The sequence below is a fragment of the Sinohyriopsis cumingii genome, chromosome 13, assembly GCF_028554795.1.
Source record: "Sinohyriopsis cumingii isolate HCF-2022 chromosome 13, ASM2855479v2, whole genome shotgun sequence".
In the NCBI taxonomy this organism is placed as follows: domain Eukaryota; kingdom Metazoa; phylum Mollusca; class Bivalvia; order Unionida; family Unionidae; genus Sinohyriopsis; species Sinohyriopsis cumingii.
In genome coordinates, this window is record NC_142973.1 from 77,125,037 (window position 1) to 77,144,393 (window position 19,357).

The 19,357-nt window shown below is 34.0% G+C and overlaps 1 protein-coding gene across 1 annotated transcript in view; it reads left to right on the top strand.

Annotated features, from left to right (window-relative positions):
- LOC149785853 (C-Maf-inducing protein-like) overlaps nt 1-19,357 on the top strand; it is a 137,050-nt gene that overhangs the window by 85,911 nt on the left and 31,782 nt on the right. The window contains exons 11-14 of the mRNA XM_089931142.1: nt 2,909-3,065; nt 7,634-7,747; nt 11,569-11,709; nt 14,272-14,466. Coding sequence (XP_089787268.1) covers nt 2,909-3,065; nt 7,634-7,747; nt 11,569-11,709; nt 14,272-14,466 — 607 coding nt within the window. The remainder of the gene's footprint in view (nt 1-2,908; nt 3,066-7,633; nt 7,748-11,568; nt 11,710-14,271; nt 14,467-19,357) is intronic.

A 19,357-nucleotide genomic window follows, 5' to 3' on the forward strand; every position in this document is an offset into this window, starting at 1 on the left:
GCCAATCTGATGTGTGTGTGTGCATGATTTGGATTTTTAATGTAGCTTAAACATTTTTTCGGTCATATCACTATGATGTCTGCGGTGTGCAGTTTATAGTGATGTCTAGCACTGGTGCATCATGCTGCAGACTAGTGGCATGATGTCCCACCCAGTCACATTATCCTGACCCCAGGCTGACCAGTCCTAACACTAACCTCTTAATGCTGAGTACCAAGCGAGGCAGCTGCTAGTACCATTTTTATTAGTCTTTGGTATGACTCAGCTGTAGTTCGAACCTGTAACCTCCTGAATCCGAGGTGGACGCTCTGACCACTAGGCCACCGGAGCCATACCAATCTGATGTACACAGAAACTTACATTTGAAAATGGTATTATTTCTGAAGAATGTCATAGATGGTTTCAAATCTCAAAAGAAATGTGTGGTCTTAGATTGAATTCCTACAAATTTTTTTCTGCCAGGAGAGTGACAGTCCCTTTGAGGGGGACTTGTTTTTTATGATGTTACCAGTACATGCTGAATTTTTAGACTACCACATCCCCAGGAGAGAGATATTCAATTAGGATGGATAAACACATATGTTTAGCCACTATTGAGTCCATCACAAGCAAACGGAAGTACATAAATCAATGTAATAAAATTCAGAGTAATTCAGGCAGTCTGGTTGTTTATACTTTAATGATTATCTGTTGAATGGATCAATGGAAGTAGAGAAAAACTGACATCAGCAATATAATAACACATGCATTAGCTTGAAATTTATAGCTGAAAAATAACTTTACAATTATGAACTTGGCATTTTGACAGGATGTCAATGTTCTCAAATTTTTATCTAAGGGATTTAGCTTTGCAGAGTCAAAACATGAGTCATATGGGTACTATGTCTGTGGCCCAGAGGACCACTAGACCCAATTAAACTAACACAGTCTCTTAGCTTTGCTGGATTTGCCAGTGAAGTTTGTTGGTGAGATTTTAGTAATCACTATTGCGGCCCAATAAAGCAATCACAGATCATGTTACGATCATCGACAGACCATGTCACATGAATTGAAGTGTTTGTAAACAACCATGAACAGACCAACTCACAAGAGTGGAAGTGTTTTTCTGTTACACAGTACCATCCAGAGTTCATAATAAGTACAAAGCTAAAGACTAACTATACGTACATCACCTTAACAGCCCCCTACAAACTGCTGAGAGCAGTAATGTCTGCAACTTTATTCCACTGTCCAATGAAAGTTAAAGACAGAAACTTTGTATATTTTCTTTGTTAAATTAAATGTAGTGGTATATTTGATTGTAATTATGTATGTGCACACATATATGTTATATGACAATGCTAAGTCTGCTGGGAATTTTTTGGCTTCTAAGTGTATTAAATACTTAAGTGAAAACATTTTATTGTCTTTTCTTTTTAAATTTGAATTTTCATCCATTTTTTTAAAATAGACTTATATGAGTATGTAACTTAACCTTGCATGATGTTGCTAATTTTGGGTCATGCATACCCTTTAGGACCTTGATACACCTTTTCATGACTCCAATAAACCCAGCATTGTCTGGAAGGTAAGCAGGTATGATTCATATGTAACAAATTTCCAGTCCACATTTTGTGGACTTTGTGGGGACATATCATCAGTTCATTGGTGTTAAATAGCCAATCATTAGTTTTCTGATAAAGAGCCAATCGATCTGAACAAGACTCACATAAGACTTTTTTCCTCCCTGTCTATACCTCCATGGAAGCTTGTAAGGATGATCTTGCAAAAACTACTAAATGTAGACTAATTAAATTTGGCTGGCAGATTTGAATGCTTATATGAATTACCTGATTCAGTATTTTGTTTACACATTTTTTTGAAATTTTGGATATAGACATTGTTTAGCACCTGCCTTATTAGCACAATTAAGCAAAACCACTTGAGTTAGATAAATAAAGCAAAACCACTTGAGATAGATAAATAAAGCAAAACCACTTGAGATAGATAAATAGCATTTTGTCAGCATAATTGTATTTATATGTAGACATTCAAGGTAGACAAATAGCATTTTATAGGAATATTGGAATTATATGTAAACATTCAAGATAGACAAATATAATTTTATAGGCATATTGGTATTATATGTAAACATTTTAGAAAGACAGATATCATTTTATAAGATTATTTGTATTTGTATGTTGACGTTAAAGATGGACAAATAGCATTTTATATGCATATTGGTATTATATGTAGACATCTGAGATAGACAAATAGCATTTTAGATAGACATAGCATTTTAGAGGCATATTTTTATATATATATATATATATATATATATATATATATATATATATATATATATATATATATATATATATATATATATATATATATATATATATATATTGGCATATTTGTATTTATATGTAGACATTTGAAATAGACAAATAGCATTTTAGAGGCATATTTGTATTTATATGTAGACATTTGAAATAGACAAATAGCATTTTAGAGGCATATTTGTATTTATATGTAGACATTTGAGATAGACAAATAGCATTTTATAGGCCTATTTGTATTTTAATACATAGGCATATTTGTATTATATGTAGACATCCAGGTTAGATTTTCAGACTATTACTGTGGTTTTAAAGGGCTTTTTTGTGTGCATATTTCAAAAACTTCTTTCGACTTTGACCTTTTGTTAAAATAAATTCAGTCAACATGATGAAGCATGTTTAATTTGGTATGCATGTTTGTGTTCATGTTTAGATGACCTGATTAAATTTTGATCCACTTGCAGCAATATTAATTTTTTTTATATATAATGTTAAATATTGTTAGCATATTCTATTTATATGGTCTGCATATCTGCAGTGGGAGCACTCGTGTTTTGCAAACATATACCAATTTCTCCTTTTTTCAGAAAAATGAATGCTGTTATCCGAGAAATTGCAGCAGATGGCCACTGTGATGTACATCAGACAATTTTGAGCATACGAGAAGGAAAAGAGGGTTGGTTCCACCTGTACTGTCCAGGGAATATTGGCTGCGATGATGAAGGGGAACTCTGGGGGATCATGGTAGGTATATTTTTGAAAACATGAACAGCATGAACTTTGAATAATATTTTTGCTCTACTGGTCATTGTCCAGCATAGCTTATGGAACAGCCTTACATTTGTCATCTATCCATTAGTACAGTTTTGTTATCGGTACTTCTCCGAAACTACTTTGAGGATTGCTGTGAAATTTTACACACACATTGATCACATGATCTATTTGGTCCTGAATGAAAATGATCTTCCTGTGATTGTTATTGCTTCTCCTGCTTAATGGATGGTCTTATCAACATGGGGTTCTCACTGAAAGACTTTTTATGATATCTAGTTTGTCCTAAATCAAAATGGACCAATCTGATGTCCAGTCTGGCCACCACATCAGCCATTTTTGGAAAATCTTAATATAAATCCACCTGAATAAAGTTATATCGATGTGGGTTTTTCACCAGAAGGCTTGATCATGATGTACAGTTGGTTTTAGATGGTGTTGATTTAACATTCAGTATGGCTGCCACATGGTGGTCATCTTGAAAATCATGATATCACTGGTTACATCAACATGAGGCTTTTGATAACAGACTTCTTATGATGTTGAGTTGTCCTAGATGAAAATAGTGCTGATCTGATGACCAATATGGCAGCAAGACCAGCCATCATGAAAATGTTATTTTTGCTTTCCATCAAAGGAAATCATATTAGCATGGGATTTTCACCAAAAGATTGCTTGTCATGTCTGGTTGGTCCTAAATAGATATGGTGCATTTGTAAGGTCCAGTATGGCTGCTACAGTGGCTATCTTGAAAATCTTGTTATCAGTACTCCTACTGAATGGAAGGTCATATTGACATGGTGTTTTCACTAGAAAACTTCTTATGATGTCTAGTTTGTCCAAAATAAAAATGTTACCAATCTGATTGTAATATGTCTGCCACAGTGGCCATCTTGAATTTTTTTTTTATCACTACTACATCTGATTGAATGGTCATATCAGCATGGGACTTTTATGAAATGAGACTTATTATAATGTTTTGTTGCTCCTAAATTAAACTGGTGCTGATCTCAGATGTGGTCATCCTGAAAATCTAATTTTCAATACTCCTCCTAAACAGAAAGTCATTTTGACATGCAGTTTTCATCAGAAGCATTCTTATAATGTCTGGTTGGTCCTTAATAAAACTGACTAACTATCAGTATGGTCACCATTGTGACATCTTTTGAAAATATTATCTCTATTTCCAAATGGATAGCTATATCAACATGAAGTTTTCACCAGTCGACTTCTTATGATGCCTAGTTGGTCCTAAATAAAGATGGTGCCATTCATAGATCCAATATGTCTGCCATAGCAAATGGTCTTATAAAACTTGTCCTGATTGCTCACCCAAGATGGGGTGATCATTATAATGTGGGATTTTTACCCTAAGACCTTTAAATGATGTGGAATGCTGACATCCTGGATATTCACCACAGCAGTTAATTTGAAATTCGTGTTATTGCTGAATAATATTGTAAATGGGTTTCAACGTTCAACATTTATAAGAAGAAATGGTCTTGTCTTGAATTTCTGGAAATTCTTTTCACCCAGTAGAGTCAAGGGACACTTGTTAGATCTACTGGTCAGAGACCAGAAGAGCTCATGGGATGGTCTGCTGTCTCTCCATCTGCTAGAATAGTTTTTTTTTTTAAAAATCACTACTCCTCCCAAAGAACTTTGAGGATTGTCATGAAACTTAAAAGACACATTCATCCCATGGCCTATATGGCATCAAATGAAAATTTTGCAGCTGACATCCCGTGGACCTATTTTTTTTAAGCTACTATTTCTGATCATGTGAGCATGGGGATTTTACTGGAAGATGTCTTGCTAATCCTAAATGAAAATGCTGATGATCTGACTTAAGTCGCCATCTTGAACATATACGTTACTGCTACTCCTTTTGGTTGGATATTGACATGAGTGGCTCACCACGAGACAGCAACTCACTTAAAAATCTTGCTGCTTGATGGGTGGTCATATTTACATGGAGTTTTCATTAAAAGACTTCTTGTTTGGTCCAAAATGAAAATTGTGCTCATCTGACAGCCAGTATTGCAACCATGGCAGCCATCTTGAAAAACCTTTTCTGGCTACATTTTCTCGATTCATCATATTCACTTGTTTTTACAAAAAGGCTTCTAATGATGTTTACTGTCAGCACTAAAAAGATGGTCTTATCGTGAATTTCGGAAATTCTTTTTGGCCAGTTGAGTGTTAGTTGCTTTGAGGGGCTCTTGTTTAAAAATGCCTTATTGTAAACAATAACAATAAGATGAAGAAAAAAGAACACAGTATTGATATGAACATCAGCATTAGTATCATAATGATATAATTAAGAACAAAGGTTATGAAAATTTGTGTTATAGGTCACTGGAATTATTTCTGTGAATTTTTATAAGCACAGAAAAGTACATTTTAACTGAAATTTGGGACTTGTAAGCTGGAAGTAGGATAGCATTAAGTACACCTTCAGTTGTGTGGATAATATCAGACATTTAAATCTATATTCTACATAATACATTTTTTATTTTGCTCAAAGGGATTGTTTCAGATATGAAAGTAATATTGTCTGAAAATATACAATAATGAAGCATCCCTGGGAATATATAAAAACACACAGCATCCCTAATGTGTCACAGGATTCTGTATTGCTAATAATAATAGGATATAAAGAATGTTCAGAATTTTTTTGATTGTAAAACACTTTGTTTCTTCAGTAAATTTTTTTAAATGAACCTTTTAGTCAATATTTTCATTGGTGAAATTGCCACATATATTAAATTTAAGTATTATAAATTACCACATATATTTTATTTAAATATATTTAAATTATAACATTAAATTTAAATATATTTCATTTATCTGTAAAAGTATAATCATCAAATAAACATGTTAATATTGCTATTGCAGTAATGTTTAGTGTTGTTAGAAATACACCGTTGAGTTTGTTAATGTCAGGTACAATTACGGTAATTCTTGTATTTTTTCAAAGATGAAAAAAAAAATCATAGTAAACAAAAATGTTATGTTACAAAATAAAACTTATTATTTTGGAGTACTGACTGTACATGAAAAATAAATGGATGGGACTTGAATAAGGTCTAAATGGCACATGATACTTGTGAGTACTAGTGTACAAAATAAATGGATGGGACCTGAATAAGGTCTAAATGGCACATGATACTTGTGAGTACTAGTGTACAAAATAAATGGATGGGACCTGAATAAGGTCTAAATGGCACATGATACTTGTGAGTACTAGTGTACAAAATAAATGGATGGGACCTGAATAAGGTCTAAATGGCACATGATACTTGTGAGTACTAGTGTACAAAATAAATGGATGGGACCTGAATAAGGTCTAAATGGCACATGATACTTGTGAGTACTAGTGTACAAAATAAATGGATGGGACCTGAATAAGGTCTAAATGGCACATGATACTTGTGAGTACTAGTGTACAAAATAAATGGATGGGACCTGAATAAGGTCTAAATGGCACATGATATTTGTGAGTACTAGTGTACAAAATAAATGGATGGGACCTGAATAAGGTCTAAATGGCACATGATACTTTACAACTTGTGAGTACTAGTGTACAAAATAAATGCACAATTTTTGTCTCATTTTGCACCCAACTCGTGAGTCTATAGTTTTTGGCTCCAGGTGGCTGTGTGGTCTAAGGCACTTGCCTTCACAGATCACTGACATCTCTCCTCAGTCCACATGGGTTCAAGTCTCTTGCTCACCATCATGGGTATCTAAGAGCCAATAGCATTGCATCGGTGGGTGTTTCATCCCAGGATTTTCCCAGGTTCCTCCTCTACCAAAGATACTGGACATAATCTAAATGATACATTGGTTTATTTTGAAACCATTTTAATTGTGCACTTCTTGGTTCATTTATAACAGATCTAAATATAAAGTTAATAAAAAATATCCATAGAGAAAAAAGCGACAAAAAATGTGTCAATTGATTTTATTCTACTTTTTGTAAAATAAAATTGTGAGTATACCTCTTTTTTGTACAGAAATTAAAATGATTTTATGAAAACATGAAGTTCAGTGTACAAAAAATAAATGTATGGTTTTCTGCCTCATCATACACCTCTCCCTCGATAAATCATGCACAGTGGGGTCCAAAAACATAGACCACACTAGAATCAAGGGTGTGATTTACTGAGGGATTTCTAAAGGATGAAGGAGGTGCCATCCCAGCTAGACATCAGGAAGACACTGGAGGTGGTGGGTATAACAGCGTTATTTAATGGCTGAATATTTGTTTAATAATAAGTTTGGGTAAAATTGCAGTGAAATTTTCTGTTGTTCGTAAATTATGTTGAAGATTTGAAATATTTGGATATGATAGTAATAACTACACATTACATATAGCATGCCTTTCAGCTGAACAAAATTAAAAAAATTCCAATTTTTTTTTAATTTAGGGGAAAAGCAAATTAATCAGAAAGCTAGGCAAGAAGTGTAATTTGTTATTGACTCTTACAAACAACAGTATGAATTGGAGTTAAAAGACATTATTAATTTTATTCTAGCTTAAAACATTGATTGGATGTTGCTGCAGACGGAAACGTTTCCTACATGGAATGAACAAAATGATTGGCCCAGTGATGTTGCTGGCACTTAGAGAAAATGAAGCAGCTATGGAGGTAAGACGGCTCTGCACATTTAAAGGCCCCGGAACCTGATACGTTTCTAAGCCTTGTATGCACATTTAATGTCCTTGAACCCAGATATGTCTTTAAGTCTTGCGTTATGCATGGAAAGGCCTCTGATCCAGATATTCTTTAGATCTTGTATTATAAATGCATAGGGTTTAACAGCACCTTGATACATTCCTTGATCCATAGTGCGGGTACTAAGTTAAAATGTAAAGGTAAAGGTCAAGACTTGAGATATTTAAGTGGATTTGTTAGATTATAAAACTTCAGTTAGACTGCTTGATTTTAGTTATCTACTGAGGACGAATCCAGGCCTGAATCCACCAACCAAACCAGAGTATTGGCATAGATTAGACTCTGGTGGTTTTATTGGCTGAAATTTAAGTTTGACTTAAAATTGACCAATTAGATTTCTATGTTGAACTTGACAGAAAGAGTTTTGTTGTTGAAATCAGACCTAGGTGTGAGCCTGTTTCCTGATCATTTTTGAATCTGCCACCATTTGTGAGACAACAAAAATTTGAAGTCATGTAAAATGCTCATGTATTACCAACAACAAAAATTTGAAGTCTTGTAAAATGTGTGTAATGCATTCCCAGTATATATATATATATGTATATATATATATATATATATATATATATATATATATATATATATATATATATATATATATATATATACAATAAAAATTTGAAGTTACGTAAAATGCACTTTATATATTACCAACAACAACAACAGTGTGTTGCCAATAAATAACAAAATTAGCCATCTTGTTTGTGCTACTCCTTTCTCATGGAAAGTCATATTTTGAATATGTTATTTCTTTTCCTCACCATATAGATGGCTTTATCAACATAGAGGTTTCCTTTATAATTAAAAAATTCTTGATGTCACTTCTCCTCCGGAATGGACAGTTATAACAGGGTTTTCACCAAGTCTGAACTGAAAATGGTGCCAGTTATCCATCCAATATGTCAACATGTTAACATATCACTTAATGTCAATCTGATTGGTTCAAATAATCACAATGAAATTTATGTGCAGTATTCTCATTACTGAGTAGGGATTTTCCTAGACCTACCTTCAGGAAACCGTTTTTGCTTACTATCACTATCAACAATATCGTGGCTGCCTTTCCAATCAGTAGCAGAGTAGTGATAGGGAAAAAACTTGTACATATATCAGAATATGCCCAATTTACCCTATGTAGGATTCACTGAATATCAGACTAAAACTGGAACATTAGTACATTGCTGCTACTTCATGGTGTAGATCTTGCACCCATCCCTCAGGACAAGTGTGGTTCAAATTTCAATCTACCGGAGTAAATAAACTTTCCTCTCTAATGAAAAGAATGTTGACAAATGTTGGTCTCACAACTGCAGTGTTCTTCAATCAATGCAAATCTCTTGTCACAGAAAACAAAATTCTGTAATCAATATACTCAGCAACATTTCTGGTTTAGATTTACAGTACATTATCTGCATCCAGCAATCATCCCCTCATGCAAATAACCAACAACTTGAATGCTATAGCACACTTGATATGCATTTCAGTGGAAACATTGTAAATAGCCTGTCCAAATCCATGTATATGGCATGACATGTCAACTACATCATTTCACCTGATCTGAATGAACTATGTGACATTACACAGGAATTTCCGAAAAAGTTTGATGTTGAAAAATTGTTACATGTTCTATTGATTTGGAAGGGCATTTTCTCTCTGAATTATAATTTGTAAAGAAAAGCTTCAACTTTTAAATGTTAACTTTTTTCAAATTGTGCATTAATTCAGCTTGCACCAGGTACTATTTTTTATGTGCAAGAAGTGAAAGATGCAGCTGCTTAGCTGAATAAAATGAAATCATTTCTTCTTTCTATCTAAACTCCTTCCACCAAAATAAAAGCCGCGTGATAAACAGAATCTCAAATGGGTAATGGTTAATATTAAATTTATGAAATTCATTGAATAATTTCCAGCTTTATTTAATCAATGCTCACAAAAGCCACAAATTATTGAACTCATTTAATAAATTCAGTATTATTGCACAACATATTTGTCATGTCAAAAATAGCTTTTCCAACACTATATATCATGTAATGTTTAGTATAGATTTTCCAACAATATATTATGTAATATTACAAAAAGAACTTTTCCAACACTATATATAATGTATTGTTAACAGTACCTTTTCCAACACAGTATATCATGTAATGTCAAATTCAACTTTCCAATACTATATATCATGTAGTGTTAAAAATAGCTTTTCAAACACAATATATCATGTAATATTAAAATAGTTATTCCAAAACAATATATCATGTAATGTCAAAAGTACTGTATGACAGAATACTTTTTCATGCACTTAAATTTAAAGTCTTACTGTAAAATAATAATGTACATGGTCCCTTGACTATACGAATCATACTTGGTCCCTTGAGTATACAAGACATACTTGGTCCCTTGACTATATGAGACATACTTGGTCCCTGGACTATAAAAGACAAACTTGGTTACTTGATAATTAGAGAGATTTTACAAATTTTAAGTCATATATTCTCCATGGAAATTCATCATATCTTCCAGCAGTGAAAATAATGAGCAGTTCCTGAATAGCTCTAGGGTTGGCATATTGCCAAGTTGCATTGTGATATTTAATGAAAGGACAAGATCCTCAGGGGCCAGAATATGGACTTAAGTCCCAGTGACAGTGACCTCTGTTGTAAAGTAAATATTTCAGAATCTTGCATATTGAACAATTTGAAAATTGTATGCATAATCAGATTCTGTCTCCAAAATGAAGGGCACTTGCTCCATTCTGAGTCATGATAAAAAGCCCCAGGCTTATATATACAAGCTTATATACAAGTTTGGAGCCTCAGTAGTAGTTACCTTTAGTTTTATTGATAAAACTGTTCAGGGGTATGGGAGCATGAACTATCTTTAATCATTTATCTTGAGAAAAATAATTATGTTGTAGCAATGTTTCACTTAAGACTTTATGATTCACACCTCACTGATAGATCTGTTTTAAAAACCAGTAAGCCAGTTAAAGTTACGTGCAGGAATGGATATATTTGGATCTGTTTTTGAATGTTTTTCAAGTGCAATGAAATAATTGCAGTTCATAATTTAAAGTTTATAAATAATCATACATTTAAATTTTGTACTGATTGACCTGGAGCTGATATAGTGGTAGGGTTGTCACAGTTTGTAATTTGTTGTAACCAATAAACTTTCCGGGAGACAGTTTGTTAGAGTGTGCTTGATTGACTTATTACTTTGTCAAGAGTGTATTATCAAATACATTAATGTTTTAGGGAGTGACAGACATTATGGCAGTACATGGCCTTAACAAATCTCTCTATGGCAATACTTATCATAGCACCCATGACCCTCATTTACTTTTGTGTCCTAACAGATTTAATTTGTACCAACAGCCAATTTCATTGGTCAGATATCAAATTTTGTAGCATCAAGCTATTTTATTGGTCAGATTTGTTGCACTTAAATCTGTCAGAATTGTTGATGCAGTTGTGATATAGGGATGCTTTTTTGTGTTATTGACCTACACAGCTTTGAGAATTAATTGTTATGTCCATCTATTCATACAGTTAGTCACTGGCCATAAAATAATGTATTTGAGGATTTAAAAATGTTAATAGAGATTTACTCTAGGGACTCATTTCTGCTCAACCATATCTTTTAAAACTTGGTAACATCAAAGCCACCAATAATGTACTTGTACAAGATAGTTGCCTCCTAATCTTCCTTGCTGAAAATCTTGTTCCTTGTTGCTGCAGGTCTTGTGTGCAATGTTGGAGCTGGATATAGTGGATAACAATGATCTGAAGATGCAGATGGTCACAACTCTGCAGAGTACCAGCACAGGAAAGAAAATGTATGCAGATCTTTGTGAGAGGCAAATTGCCCTCAGAGAACTGGTAAGCATTACCAACTTGTATGTTCTGCCATGTATAAGAAAGAAGGCATATGGTGTTACCTTGTCTGTCCATCCATCCTTCCTTCCTTCAGATTCAGATTCATAATCCATGGTTCATGGGCCTGATACCTACCCAGGCCAGCCTAGGATAGCCTTGGTGTGTCCTTGGGAAAGGTACCTAGCTTCCATTTTCTTGGAATGACATAGATAATAATGTGTTAAAAGCATTATTAAAACCAATAATGCACAAACATCCATCAATCTGGCTAAGTTGCAAATGTTTGTATATTGCATGCACTGGGGGGTAAAGAATAACCCTATCAGTTTGGGGTCAAATGATCAAAGGCCATGGTTAGTGTGACTGAAAGAAGAAGCATGATTTCTGCTCAAAAACATTAGTTCTACATCTAGATCAAACTTTGTGACTGGCTGTGCTGCGCAAGGGGAAAGGAAGAATCATATTTGTTTTGGGTTTCAGAAACCAAAGTCAGCACGATTGAAAGAAGAAAATTGTTTTTTGCACTAGAATGTTACTTCTGGACCACCTATATAAATGATTTGTCCTGTATGTACAAAATTTTAAAACTATAATGATTTGCCCAGTATGTACAACATTCTAAAACTGCACAGTATAATGATTTACCCTGTACCTGTATGTACAGTATTCTAAACTGTATAATGATTTGCCCTGTATGTACAGTATTCTACAGCTGTATAATGATTTGCCAAATATGTAGAACATTCTAAAACTGTACAATGATTTGCCCTGTATGTACATTCTAAAACTGTACAGTGTATTTTGATTTGCCCCATATCTAGAACTGTACATTGTATAATGATTTGCCCTGTATGTACATCATTTGAAAAATGTACAGTATAATGATTTTCCCTGTATGTACAATATTTTACAACTGTTTTAAGATGTGCCCTGTATATACAATATTCCACAACTGTATAATGATTTGCCCTATATGTACAACATTCTAAAACTGTATAGTGTATAATGATTTGCCCTGTATGTACAACATTCTAAAACTGTTTCAAGATTTGCCCTGTATATACAATATTCTACAACTGTACAGTGTATAATGATTTGCCCTGTATGTACAACATTTGGTAAATGTACAGTATAATGATTTGCCCTGTGTGTACAATATTCTACAACTGTTTCAAGATTTGCTCTGTATATAAAACATTCTAAAACATTCTAAGTGTATAATGATTTGCCCTGTATGTACAACATTCTAAAACTGTACAACTTATAATGATTTGCCCTGTATGTACAACACTCTAAAACTGTACAGTGTATAATGATTTGCCATGTATGTACATTCTAAAACTGATCTACATGCTGATGATACTACTTTGCATAGGTCTGATTCTAATGTAACTTTGAATGTTTAAAACACTGATAAAAGTGTTTGTAAGATTACAAAAAAGGTAAGATTCCATGTTGATGTTACAGACAATGACCCAGTCTTCAGGTATTAGGTACAGTATCCAGTGCTCCCAGATTTAAAAACTGATACATACTCAGTTAATCAACATGAAGGTATTGGAAATTATGGTATGATATTTGACAATTAATCCATGCCACCAACACACTGTTCTTTCTGACTGCAAATTCAACACTCCATTCATTGAGGTGTATACCTGGCTACAATATTGTCATTTATATTCTTGTATAATTCTGTTTAGAGAGAGGGACATTACTTTTTTGAGCTCACCACTCCCTTTTGTCTCAAGGAGTATAATACCACTCCCTTTTGTCTCAAGGAGCCAGTTACCTTTCACTTTTGTTTCAAGGAGTCAGATACCACTCTGTTTTGTCTCAAGGAGTATAATACCACTCCCTTTTGTCTCAAGGAGCCAGTTACCTTTCACTTTTGTCTCAAGGAGTCAGATACCACTCTTTTTTTGTCTCAAGGAGTCTAATACCACTACCTTTTGTCTCAACGAGAAAGTTACCTTTCCTTGTTGTCTAAGTCGGTTACCACTCCCTTTTCTCCCAAGGAGTTGGCTACCAATTACCTTTTGTCTCTCAGAGTCAGATACCATTCCCTTTTGTCTCCTGGAGTAAGAAACAACTCTCTTGTGTCTCAGGTAGTCAGATACCACTTCATTGTCTCTCAAGGTGTCACCACTCACTTTTCTGTCAAGGAGTCTGACATCATTTATGGAGAGCCAGGAATAGTACCCTCCAAAACATACAGGGGACAACAAGCTGTATACAGAGCTTTCTATTGATGGTACCTTTTCAGGGGTCCGTTGTCAGTGTTCTACATTATCAATTGTGTCTTCATTACAATGCACCTTAACCTTTTTGTTGTATTGTCATCATCACTTTGCTCTTTCCTGTATAGACAACAACATCATTTTCTGGAATTTTCTCGATTCATTGTAAATGTATCGCTTGAGTCATATTCCATGTGTGAAATTTACAACACAAACACAACAAGAATTTATAGCCATAAAATTGCTGTAACTCGTTACACAGAATTAAAGTGATTTTCAGAATAGTTTAGTCACAGTAAACAAACTGGATTGTAATTTCTTTTTCCAGCAGCAGAAAGGGGGTCCGAAGAAATTGACTCTGCCTTCCAAGTCCACTGATGCGGACTTGTCCAAGATGTTGAGTTCTGGGTCCTTTGGGAACCTGGAGTGTTTAAGCCTTGCTTTCACTCAAGTCACAAGTGCCTGTGCAAATGATCTGATAAAACTGCCATCGCTTCGCTACCTAAATTTATGGTCCACACAGGTAATATCTCTTTAATATGTCTTTTCATGGCTTTCATATTGATGCAGAAGATTTGCATGTTTACAGTTATTTTCTGTCTACTGTACATAAAACTGAGCACCATTTCTCAATATATGGTATACAGTAAAATCTGCTGTTGTGGGCACCTGCATATAAAGGTCCTATGTTTGTAGTGGTTGAGTTTAATGGGTCCCATTTGTACATCAATCAAGACATTTATCTGTACGTAATGGCTACATGTTTTTAAAGACCATCACTGCTTTTAGCTAATCCATTGAATGAAAGTTTGAATTCTGCTTATTGCAGTATATTAATATCAGGAAATAGTGCTGTAAATGATTTATAATTCAGTGATGCAAATTGTTGTGGTTAAATGGGACATAGCTTCACTTTGTCAAAACTGTAGGGCTATGATTGATCGAGAAATTAAGAAATTGATTATGAGTTTAAAACTTATGGATTATAATTAGTGGTTGAGTGTTTCACAAAAGCATATTGAATAATGGAAGAAAAATACAGAACATGCACAGAATATAAAATAATTATTTGGATTACATGCTGACATGTTAATTATAGAAATTAAAGATTAACAAAATATTATATACAAACTATGTGTCAGATATAAATTTGAACAATGTTAAATTTAATCTGATTAACCCTCTACCTCATAGAGCGTAGTTACCAAGTGCAGCATGCTATAAATAGAACACCTGTTACCTATTCGACTAAATACGCATAGGCCTGCCTGTTAACTGTTAAGCAATGTAGTGTATGTTACATTTAACAGCAGTTTTAACCATTTTACTCTTTTGGTACACATCTATTATGTGTGGAAAAATTTAAGAGTAAAGTCCGATTGTTATAGCTGTGTAATTATTTTTCACGGAAGAATTTTTTATGTACTTTAAAATCTTGAGAGAACTCATTCACCATCAAGTCAGTGAGACCAACCGTAGCTGCCATTTCTCATACTCGAAATTTACAAGCTTTTTTGTCCGCGTCTACATCACTAAGTCATCTGAATTTGATAATTTATAAAAACTAATTGCTGCCTACATCAATATCAGAGCCTTTACCTAAGTTATTGAATCTTTCATAGTTGTGATTCTAATTGTGAAAACTTCGTAAGTACTGAATGAAATCCGCGACCTCCATTTTGGAGAGTGGAGATTATGAACCAGTTACTTTAAATAGCAGATATCGACCAGAGCATAAACAGGAACCACATGATCTGACGTAATTGTCATTCACAGAAATGAATGTAGTATCTAATAGAGGTTTTCCCCAAAGGTGGCACTACAAAAAACCCGCTTAAAATGGCTGATGTTTACAGCAGATGTCAAAAGGTGCTTCCATGTGAATGGAGTAGAGACATCAAAAGGCACCTCCATGCGAATAGAGTAGAGGTGTCCAAAGGTGCTTGCATGAGGTAAAGGGTTAATATTAGACTTAAAGCTCTAAATGATAATTCCTTGATTTTTTAGAAATTATTTTTAGCTCTATAGACCATGGACCAGATTAGCTTACAGGATGGTCTTCTGTTTGTCATCTGTCTGTTGGCATTAGTTATTGCTACTCCCAAACTACTTGGATGATTGCCATGAGACTTTATATGCACATTTATCCAAGATCTAGTTGGTCCTAAATGAAAATGATGCTGCTGCTTGGTAGCCAGGATGGCTGCCACAAAGTTTTAAATGAAAATGATACTGCTTGGTAGCCAGTATGGCTGCCACAAAGTTCCAAATGAAAATGTATACAAGGCGAGTTTCAGTGACTCATAGAGAGAGAGAGATATAACATTTCCCAATCAAAATTTAAAACTGTAGTGGAATTTTATCATGAAGCATGGAGACTCCACTGCCATACAGGGCCTTCCAGACAAATAATAATGATTGTTAATACATGTAATTTGTTTTGTTTGTCTTTTTTATTTTTTATTTTGTTATTTTACACAGTACAGAAATTTAAAATTATCAAGTTCCCTAAATTTTACCTTAACAATGCTACACACAGTGAACTTGAACTGAGCTCTGTTAGTTCTAAAACAATATGTGACTATTTAGCATAGAGCCTGTAAGTAAGAACTAGAAAGTCTGAATAATACTTACTCTCATTCATGCTCACAACAGCACCATCCGACAAAAGTCAGGTACACAGCTTACATACATGACTCATAGCATTACATAACAAAGGAAGTAAGGAAATTCTCATATTGGAAATGAAATATTCAGAAGTGCATCCTGTAAGCAAATTAATGAATATAACACCATTAATCTGGACACCTTGAGTTGCAGCCTATCCTCTTAACACAAAAGGCCTTTAGCTACATGCAAAACTACCAATAAGAACTGCCATTGTAGTAAATCGAACAGAAAAACCTGATTCAAATCAGTATGGCATATTCATGTTACTGATTTTGTGTGCATGTGTGTGTGTGTGTGTGTGTGTGTGTGTGTGTAATGGAAAAAATGTTTGTGTCCTATTGTCATAATTAAAATGATAATCAACCTACATGATTATCATTATCAAGAAAGCAAAGTAAGCTACAGAAAACATATTTTATGAAAATTAAAACTAAAACATAAAAATTAAAATGGCACAATGGTTATATAAATTAAATAACATCAACAATGTTTTTTTAAAATAGATTTTTTTAAAAATCTTAATTATATAGGATTTAAAAAGTAAAAGGAAAAATATCAATCTCAGGTAACTAATAAGTATCAGTCTCTGGGTACTGACAATATAAGGAAAGTAACTTGGGATTACTTTCCATCATACATGAGTAAGGATTATTTCCTTTAGCTAAAATATGGTTAGTGTTGAAAAAGAATTGTGATAGAAAGAACAATGTTTTTAATTCCATTCCAGCAAATAAGTACATAAGGAAAAGAACATCAATATTGAACAGTAATATTTTAAAACAAACATTTCCATGCACAACGTAACTTAAATGTTACGAGTAAGATTACAGTAAGGAAGTATCAACCACGCTGAGTTAATCTAACCGTTATTAAACACATTGTACATTTTGTTTAGAGCCCTTCCAGTTATGTAGGAGAGATGATACCGTGTTATCTTGGAGAAAGACATCTACAAATGTCAGGTTGTGTGACTTGCTTATGGTTGTAAATTGAGACTATAACACTATGCAATCAAAAATAAAAGACCTGAAAGTTAACACATAAAAATGTAATTTTACTTAATTAATAAATGCTATACTAATATCTTTAAAAAAAATCTGTATATGAAATCATAATTTCATCTCAACAACACCAAATTAAATGTGTACATAGTTGTATCTATGCATGCCCTTGACAAAACTAGTTATAATACAAACAATATAGCAGTACAGTACATGCATACAAATTGGTTTGGCATTACATGTTTACATTTAAAATAATGCAAATATGACCAGCACTGCATAGGTCCAAAAAGTATTAGAACTAACTAGTGTAATAGTTCATAACACCAACAATGGTATAATGCCAATTGCAACATGATCTTTCATTCTCAGTACAATTTTGGACCATAGGAGGCAGTCTACTGTCTATTTGCTTATGTGCCTTCGCATTCAAATGAGAACCTGGCACCCATAATGTATTTTTGGCTGATTGACTGACAGTGTGAGCAAGATACTGTATTTCATTCATTGTAGAGTACTGAGCTAAAACACGCTTAATCTTATATAAAAAAAAAAGAAAAAGATTCTGATGAGACTGACAGTTGTTCAAGATAATTTTGACCTATATGATATGAGTCACAAAATCTACACAATTTCTTTCTAACACATTTTGGTAAATAATATTACTAGGAATCATTTGATTGTCTTCGGACGATTCGATGTCATTAGAAACAGACTAGTCAGGAACAGTTTGGACGTTTCAGTGTCATTAGAAAGAGACTGGTCAGGAACAGTTTGGACGATTCAGTGTCATTAGAAAGGGACTGGTCAGGAACAGTTTGGACGATTCGATATCATTAGAAACAGACTAGTCAGGAACAGTTTGAGTATCTGTTGATGTTTGGGAGCCTTACTACTAACTGTAGAGTAGTTTGATGGTGTTGGTTGATGAATATGTGCTGGTTTTAGTTGACCAACTTGAACAGGAGGTGGAAATAACTAATGGCTTGTTAGATCCATTAAAACACAAGAATGTGAGCTTGGAACACCGTGATCCATCAAAACACAAGTATGTGAGCTTGGAACACCATGATCCATCAAAACACGAGTATGTGAGCTTGGAACACCGTGATCCATCAAAACACAAGTATGTGAGCTTGGAACACCATGATCCATCAAAACACGAGTATGTGAGCTTGGAACACCATGATCCATTAAAACACGAGTATGTGAGCTTGGAACACCGTGATCCATCAAAACACAAGTATGTGAGCTTGGAACACCATGATCCATCAAAACACGAGTATGTGAGCTTGGAACACCATGATCCATTAAAACACAAGTATGTGAGCTTGGAACACTATGCACAATAAACGAACCTTTGTATTGGTGCATCAACTTTTCAGCTTAACTAGGTCTTCCGTCTGTGATGTAAACATAGTCATCTATAGACAATGTAAGACAAGGAGCCTTTACATTTGCTTGTTTGACCATGTCCGCCTGAGACTTCTCTAGATGTAGTTTCACATCATCTCTTTTGGTTGTAAGAAGAGCCTGCTTTTGTAGTAGGTACGCATGGTAGTCTTTTGGAATAGACTTCAATCCGGTATATGTGGTGACAGAGGAAACTGGTCTCTGTGCATAAAGTATTTCAAACAGCAAGTATCTCATATTAGCAATAACTGCATTGTTCATAGAAAACACTACTGAAGGGGTCATAGTGTCCCAATTGGTACAGTGTGTATTCGCATACAGTGTTAATCT